Below are 8,855 nucleotides of genomic sequence, written 5' to 3' on the forward strand. Positions count from 1 at the left end.
GAGTCCTATTGCCCAGCCTATTGCACTGTTATGGCACAAACAGGCCATTCGGCCCACAGTTTCTGAACCAATGTTAGTTTCTGCTGGGGCTGTCTTTAGTAGATTCATCCCCAGCGATCCCTCTTTCTGGTATGAGGCAAGCTTCTGGAGACATCGACTGGAGAGAAAGGTCCACACGGTGATGTAGACAAAAGGATTTTGTTTTTCACTCGTGACATGTGGGCAGCATTTATTGTCCATCCCTAGCTGCCCTTGAACTGGGTGGCTTGCTAGAACATTTCAAACAGCCTTTAAGCGTCAACTACATTGGCTGTGGGTCTGGAGTCACATGTAGGCCAGGCCAGGAAAGGTTGGCAGATTTCCTTCCCTAAAGGACATTAGTCAGCCAGATGACCTTTTCCTGACAATTGTTAATGGCCACCTGTAGATTCTTAATTCCAGAGTTAAAAAAAAACCCACCACCATCACCGGGGCAAGACTTGAACCTGGGGTCCCCAAAACATTAGCTGAGTTTCTGGATTAATAATCTAGCAATAATACCACTAGGCCATCTTAAAGTCAGAAGTCACATGATACCAGGTTATAGTCCAACAGGTTTATTTCAAATCATAAGCTTTCGGAGTGCTGCTCCTTCATCAGGTGATTTCAAATAAACCTGTTGTACTACAACTTGGCGTTGTGTAACTTCTGACTTTGTCCACCTCAGGCTAACAACGGCATTTCCACATCATCTTAAAAATAGGCTCTGTCGTATTTAAACTGCAAATGTTTATTGCATACCGCTTAGTAGCTAGTTACATTACATCTGAGATACGCGATTGTCTCCTGTCTGCAACATAAGAGCACAGTAGATGGTATGGCACAGGTCACAAGGAAGAGAATTTACCACAAGGGGTCATTTTCCATGGAGTGAACATCTCTAATGGTGAATCTTCCTCTGCTCCTCCAGTCTATAATGACAGTGTTCAGGTTTCGAACAATGACCAGTGCAAGCCGGGGACATATTACCTGCAAGAGGACAGCGGGGATGTTCGCAATACCCCGAAGCGATCCTGCCAATTCAATCGAACCATGCTGGGCCAGTGCTCGGGGCTAGAGGACAAGACGTATGGATACAGCGAAGGGAAACCCTGCATCCTCGTTAAGATGAATAAGGTGAGCTCGTGAGATGGTGGCTCAGTGGTTCGCACTGCTGTCTTCCAGTGGCAGGGACCTGGTTTCGATCCCACCCTCGGGCGACAGTCTGTGTGGAGATTGCACATTCTCCCTGTGTCTCCGTAGGTTTCCTCTGGGTGCTCTCGTTTCCTCCCACAGTCCAAAGGTGTGTAGGTTTCGGGTGGATTAGCTGCGCTGTCGATAAGGTCGACGCTAAGGGAGCTCTGCGTGCTTGGACTAAGATGTTTAGTAAAAGTCCCTTTTATCCTCTCATGCGCACACAAGCAATCCCATGACCATCACTCAAGAAAGGCAAGAATGAGCACTCCCTGCTGCGTTAGGGTCCAATATTTATTGCTCAACCATCGGTAAAATGGAATATCTGCTCATGATCCCAGTGTACTTGCTGTATGCACCCTCGCTGTGGCACTTCCCACGATACAACAGCTACACTTAAAAAAGTGCTTCCCCGACTGTGAATGTCCCAAAAGGGGTGTTACAGAAATGCAAGGCTTCCCACTTTCTCTCATTTTCCTTTTCAGATTATTGGGTTCCTACCTGGCGAAGGGAAGACACCATACGTGTCCTGTGAAGGAAAGGTTAGTGACTGGCCAGTGGAATGGATGCCTGACACATTGGCCATCATTGCAGGCAGCAGCTTCCAAGCTGAACACATGTTAACCGTCTCTCTCTCTCTCTTTCATTTCATCCCTTCTGCTGATCATTCCATCGGATCATCATAGGCAAAAAATGAGAAAAATGAGTGGGTAAGATGCCTGGACATTAGCGGGAGATGCTAGCTTACAGAAATCTGTCTTACCTTCCCCCTGCAGTGTATTCCCACCCTGAGCAGTTGACCCTTGACCTGCAGATTATTGGGATCTGAGTATCTACCCTTTTATCAAGTCTGTGAGTGATGGGGTGGGGAGGGCTCAGTGTTGGCTTCTAGACTATTCCGTAGAGTGGAACCAATTTCGCCAGTGCTGCCCACTTTTCCAATGCTAGCCCTCCTCGCTTTAACTCCCTCGGGGCTTGCTGTTTCTCCTTTAGCTATCCCCAGTGTCAAAGAGACACAGAGTCAGCCTAACCCACTGCTACACCTTCGAGGGAAAGAGCAGAGCGACATTCGAGGGGGAGCATGGACCAGCCAGAGAGGCCTTGTCTTTTTGGGGGCAATCTGAGGGGTCAGAATTTTCCAAAACTTTTCCCAGAGGGGGTGGGGGGAGTTGATGTATTAGAAGCAGCGACCAATTTCTCAGTCAAAGAGGTCAATTGTAGGCAGCGTCTCCGAGGAGTAGAGAGAGTCGGGGATCGATGGGTTTAGGGAGAGGAATCCCAGGGCTCATACCCCAAGCAGCTGTAGGCAGAACCACTAATGGTGGAGCAATGGGAAAGAGGCTGAAACTGGAGGAGCGCTGAGTTCTTGGAGGGTGTTGGGGATTGAAGAGGATGTGATGTTATTTCTTGAGCATGTAAGTTTATGGTGATTGGATCAAATACGGCGCATCAAAACCACCAGCATTCCACACCTTGACTGGATTGCTGGGACAGTAAGAGGAAAGTGATGGAGAGGGTGTCAATCTGTGCTTGAGGATCAGCTGGATATTAAATATCCCACAGCCACTATTTCAGAGAAAAGCTGGAGAGTTCTCCCCAGATCAATAATTCAATCCAAAAATTAAAATCACATTATCCACTGTGCTCGCTCCCTCCATCTACTCATTCACTCCCTATCGCTCTTTATCCATCTCTCTCCCCATCCCTTTGTCTTTCTCTCTGACTCACACTTTCTCAATCACTCACTCCCTCTCACTCTCTCTCACTATTTTTTCACTTTTTTTCACTCTCCTCGACACTCCATCATTCTCTCTCTCACATTAATTTTCACTCTGTTTGCCTCTCACTCATTCCCCTTTTCTCTCTCACGCACACTCTCTTTCATTGTCTTTCTCTCATTTTTCTTACATTTACAGTCATAGAGATGTACAGTATGGAAACAGACCCATTGGTCCAACTTGTCCATGCCAACCAGATATCCTAAATTAATCTAGTCCCATTTGCCAGCACTTGGCCCATATCCGTCAAGACCCTTCCTATTCATAAACCCATCCAGATGCCTTTTAAATGTTGTAATTGTACCAGCCTCCACTACTTCCTCTGCATGAAAACGTTGCCCCTTAGGTCCCTTTTTAGATCTTTCCCCTCTCACCTTAAACCTCTGCCCTCTAGTTTTGGACTTCCCCCATCCTTGAGAAAAGACTCAGGCTGAAAATGTGTTGCTGGAAAAGCGCAGCAGGTCAGGCAGCATCCAAGGAACAGGAAAATCGAAGTTTTGGGCATCAGCCCTTCTTCAGGCTGATGCCCGAAACGTCGATTCTCCTGTTCCTTGGATGCTACCTGACCTGCTGCGCTTTTCCAGCAACACATTTTCAGCTCTGATCTCCAGCATCTGCAGTCCTCACTCTCTCCTAAAAGACTCAGGCTATCCACCCTATCCATGCCCCTCATGATTTCATAAGGTCACTCACTCCTCAGTCTCCGACGCTCCAGAGAAAACAGTTCCAGCGTATTCAGCATCTCCCTATAGCTCAAACCCTCCAACCCTGGCAATATCCTTGTAAATCTTTTCTGAACCCTTTCAAGTTTCATAACATCTTCCCTATAGGAGGGAGAGCAGAATTGAATACTCCAAAAGTGGCCTAATGAATGTCCTATACGGCCGCAACATGACCTCCTAACTCGTATACTCACTGACCAATAAAGGCAAGTGTACCAAATCTTCTCTCTCTCCTTTTCACTCTTTCTCTCTCACTCACACTCCCTTTCATTCACTCACTCTCCCTCAAATTGCTGCCAAAACTTTACGAAACCCATTTGATGTCTTGCACCTATTACACATGAATTCTGAATTAGATTCGGCCAGATGAAACGAGTCATTGAAATATCTTTTCCTTGTTTAGACCAAAGACAACGACAAAGTTCACGAGCTCCAGTATTTCCCTCCCAATGGGACCTTGGACCTGATGTACTTCCCGTATTATGGAAAGAAGGCACACGTGAGTAAACCGGCTTGTAACTCCCTGGTATCAGCACATTCAGGGACTTTGTGGTGACGATGGGGAGTTGTTAAAATGTGCGGCTGGTTTACCTTGCCCCATGGACACAACGTCAGTCTGTGCCCCACACCCAACAGTGCCCCCTCAAACCATCCCAATATAGGGATGACATTTAGTGCAAGAACCAACGGGAGTGTCAAACAGAATTGCAATGAGGCACCAAGCCCTTAGCCGCCCTTAAAATGATGCCTGTTTCCCCTTAAATATACACAGGAGAAACATGGAAATGACTTCATGCCGCGATCCATCGCAGGATTATCAGACAGAGTCTGACTCTGAGGTCAGGTCAAAAGCTTGGTCAAAGAGATCTGATCTTAAGGAGAGTCTTAAAGCAGAGAGAGAGATGTGGAGAGGTTTAGGTGAGGGGGAGTTTTGATAGTTTAGGGCCAATGACTGTGGTGACACAGTTGCCAATGATGATGGCTGGAATCAGAGCGACCCAGATGATGGTCACATGAACAGGAGTAGGCCACTCAGTCTGTCCAATCCACTTTGCATTTCAGTGATTGACCTGAGGATCCTTAACTCCCACTTTTTCTCCAGAGCCCTCAGTCCCCTTACCGATTAAAAATTTGTCTATCTCAGTCTTGAATATACTTAATGATCCTGCCTCAAAAGCCCTCTGCAGCAAAACATTCTGGGGAGATGGACCCCCACCTACAGGAGTGCTGAATCAACGCTATCGCGTTTCTCTGACCCTTAAGAGTGCTGGCCCCTCTTGGATCCTAATCCAGATGTATGCTTTTATCATGTCAATAAAACATGCAAAGTCTCTTATTCTGACCCGAAACGTTGATTTTTCTGCTCTTCGGATTCTGCCTGACCTGGTACTTTTCCAACGCCACACTCTCAACTCTGATCTCCAGCATCTGCAGACCTCACTGTCCCCAAAGTCTCTTATTGTTCATGTCTCTCCAGGCTGGCCCAACCTTTGTAAATGGACATGGTGAGCTGTTAATCCAGAGACCCAGCTAAAGTTCTGGGGACCCGGATTTGAATCCAACCGTGGCAGATGGTGGCATTTGAATTCAATTAAAATCTGGAATTAAGATTCTAATGATGACTATGAAACAGTTATTGATTGTTGGAAAACCCATTAATATCCTTCAGGGAAGGAAACTGCCATCCTTACCTGGTCTGGCCTACACGTGACTCCAGACCCACAGCAAGGTAGTTGGCTCTTCACTGCCCTCTGGGTAATCAGGGATGGGCAATAAATGCTGGCCCAGCCAGTGATGCCAGTGAATGAATTTTTTTAAATTCCAGAGATTCACTACTGCCCCAGTACTACCCCTCACACTGTGCATTCTTTGTCCAGCAGGTGAACTACACACAACCCTTGGTGGCCGTGAAGTTTGTGAACATAACAAACAACGTTGACGTCAACATTGAATGCAAAGTCTACGGGTCGAACGTGAAGAATGACGATGAGCGAGACAAGTTCGCCGGCAGGGTAGTCTTCACACTTAACGTGGGCTCAGATGGAACAGGATCTGCTTAAACCTTTCTGCATTGGACATGTCTTACTGGGCAGGTGGGGATACACCTGGGTGTGTGTGTGGGCTTGGGGGGGAGGGGTGGCATCGGGATTAGGGAAATGAGATCTGGCATGAGGGAGGGAGAAGAGTGCAGCGCTGGATGTGCTCGACTGCCTTCTGAAGCACAGAGAGGTTGGAACTCCATCGGATAGGATATTCTTCCAAACATCCAGCTTCAGATTGGACACTGAACGGAACCGGCACAGCACCAAGAAGATCATGTCCCATGTAAAGAGTCAAGAACCCCATTACAGGAATGCTCAATCAATGCTATTACATTTTTCTGACCCTTAAGAGTGCTGGCCCCTCTTGCACCCTGATCCAGACGTGTGCTTTCATCATGTAAATAAAAATGTGCAAAGTCTCCTATCGTGCATGCCTCTCCAGCCTTGCCAGGCTGCCCCTATCTTTGTAAGTTTGACTGTGCAACCTCAGAGTCAACATTAATACTTTGGGTCCTTTAAAAGTGTGATTCAGCATTCATGGGATTTGCAATACCCCACCTCTGCCCAGCCTTCTGCCTCCCACCCTGCTCTCCGTGAAGATTTGCTCCAATTTGGTTTCATTTCAGGTGTGTGTGTGTGTGTGTGTGTGTATGCGCTGTGTGGAAAGGAACCAGGACTAAGGCCCCAGTATTAACTCGGTCTAAGTGAACGGGTTCGGAGTGAGTTACAATCTGGACTTAAGGACTCTGTTTTATTTACTGTGGCCAGTTTTCAACCCAGTATCTGATCACCTCCCAGGGCCCTGGTTTGATAATGGTCAACCAAGGGTAGTCTGTCTCTTGCTTTTGCTGTTGTTAAATACACCTCTCGCATTTATTCATTCATTCCAACCCTCATTCACAACCGGGCAAGTAAGGTTGCCCAACAACCACAAATTGTAAATGGCAAAACTCCAATGAGTCGATTCACCAAAGATCCTCAGGCAGCACATTCCAAACCCACAGCCATTTCCATCTAGAAGGACAAGGGCAGCAGCTACATAGGAACACCACCCCCTGCAAGTTCCCCTCTGAGCCCCTCACCATCCCGACTTGGAAATATATCGCCGTTCCTTCAGTGTGGCTGGGTCAGGATCCTGGGATTCCCTCCCTCAGGGACATTGTGGGTCTACCTACAGCACATGGACTGCAGTGGGTCAAGAAGGCAGCTCACCCCCACCTTCTCAAGGGGGGCAAATGGGGACAGGGCAAGAAATGCTGGGCCCAGCAACACCCACATCTCAGAAATAAATTAATTTTTAAAAAACTTCACAAGCTGGCACCGTTCCCGGCAGGTAGTCAAGGGAAAAGTATCTTGAGAGTTCCTATCAATTATGAAAATAATATGAGAGGGTGTGTAGGGACTGTTTTATAGAGGTGTGTGTGTGTGTGTGTGTGTGTGTGTGTGTGTGTTTGGGGAGGGTGTGCAGGGGTGACTAAAGCATTCCATGAATGTAGATGTTGGGAGACGATCAAGTCACTCTAATGTTCCACTAGGGCTCTTAAATTAAATGATCTTTCCACAGCATCCAATGTCTGAAAGAAATGTACGTAAATAAAATATATAAATACACATATGTACATTATATAATATAATTCATTCAGTTTCAGGTTGTATGTCAACAGACTTTAAAAATGAATGCATTCCAAAAACATTGAGTCTTTTCTCACCGTGAATTTGTAAGATACTCTCTCTGATGTCGGTGGATGCAAGTTTGAGGGTGTGTCCAGCTTTTAGCCCTGAATTCAAAGCTAAGTTGTCTTTTGTCAAAAAGCCAAAAGTAGGCCCAGAGTTGGGGGCACTATTCATAGGAATCTGAGAACAGGAGGAGACTATTAAGGCCCTTGGAACTCTCCCATCATGCAGTTGGATGTGAACCTTGACCCCATTTTACCACCATGGTCCTTGTGAGGTTGTGATGCCCTTTGACCTAACAAGGCTACAGGTGAAGATGGGTTTACTGACGTTGCCCCTAAACTGGTTGGCTTGAATGTAACCTCAATCCTAACCCTTCTCTGAACGCCCATGTCCCCACAACATCCTGGTCTCGAGAGAAAATAGTTTGTCTTTCTTTGCAAATTCTATCACTGCAGAGATGTATGGGGCTGGTGGGCTCTTGTCAGGAATTTGGTTGTGTAGGGTAGTTGCCATGGTGAATGCATGCCCTCTATCAGATATTCGTAACCAGCATCAAGGATATGAAGAGAGAACATACAGAGATTATTGATGGAGCGAGTTTGGGTCAAGGGGTTGGCGAAGAGCTGCGAAGGGACATGTTGTGAGGAGCGGCCCTCTGACCCTCCCCAATGCCCTCTTCCTACCCTTCCCAACCATCTTGCTCCCTGAAAGTGGAGTCACAGGTAGATAGATCAGTAAAAATGGCATTTGGTATACTTTCTTTTATTGGTCAGAGTATTGAGTACAGGAGTTGGGAAGTCATGTTGTAGCTACACAGGACATTGGCTGGGCCATTGTTGGAATATTGCGTGCAATTCTGGTCTCCTTCCTATTGGAAAGATGTTGTAAAACTTGAAAGGGTTTAGAAAAGATTTACAAGGATGTTGCCAGGGTTGGAGGATTTGAGCTACAGGGAGAGGTTGAACAGGCTGAAGCTGTTTTCACTGGAACGCTGGAGGCTGAGGGGTGACCTTACAGAGGTTTATAAAATCGTGAGGGGCATGGATAGGGTAAATAGACAAAGTCTCTTCCCTGGCGTGGGGGAGTCCAGAACTAGAGGGCATAGGTTTAGGGTAAGAGAGGAAATATAAAGAAGAGACTACAGGGGAAACTTTTTCATGCAGAAGGTGGTACATGTATGGAATGAACTGTCAGAGGAAGTGGTGGAGACTAGTACAATTGCGACATTTAATCTGGATGGGTGTATGAATAGGAAAGGTTTGGAAGGATATGGGCTGGGTGCTAGCTGGTGGGACTAGATTGGGTTGGGATATCTAGTCGGCATGGACAAGTTGGACTGAAGGGTCTGTTTCCGTGCTGTACATCGCTATAACTCTATGACCTCGTGTGACTATGAGTCCCCTCCTCACAGCCTCACATCCCAA

General features: G+C 46.7%; 1 protein-coding gene across 4 annotated transcripts in view; it reads left to right on the forward strand.

Annotated features, from left to right (window-relative positions):
• Positions 1 to 7,451, forward strand: part of atp1b2b (ATPase Na+/K+ transporting subunit beta 2b) — a 123,045-nt gene extending 115,594 nt beyond the window's left edge. The window contains exons 4-8 of one of the 4 annotated variants that reach the window (XM_072591672.1): positions 950 to 1,155; positions 1,698 to 1,754; positions 1,899 to 1,922; positions 4,116 to 4,211; positions 5,590 to 7,451. In XM_072591672.1, coding sequence (XP_072447773.1) covers positions 950 to 1,155; positions 1,698 to 1,754; positions 1,899 to 1,922; positions 4,116 to 4,211; positions 5,590 to 5,772 — 566 coding nt within the window. In that variant the 3' untranslated portion in view covers positions 5,773 to 7,451. The remainder of the gene's footprint in view (positions 1 to 949; positions 1,156 to 1,697; positions 1,755 to 1,898; positions 1,923 to 4,115; positions 4,212 to 5,589) is intronic. The other 3 variants (XM_072591673.1, XM_072591674.1, XM_072591675.1) reach the window with 3 other exon arrangements.
• The last annotated feature ends 1,404 nt before the right edge of the window (positions 7,452 to 8,855 follow it).

This window comes from Chiloscyllium punctatum, chromosome 21, assembly GCF_047496795.1.
Source record: "Chiloscyllium punctatum isolate Juve2018m chromosome 21, sChiPun1.3, whole genome shotgun sequence".
In the NCBI taxonomy this organism is placed as follows: domain Eukaryota; kingdom Metazoa; phylum Chordata; class Chondrichthyes; order Orectolobiformes; family Hemiscylliidae; genus Chiloscyllium; species Chiloscyllium punctatum.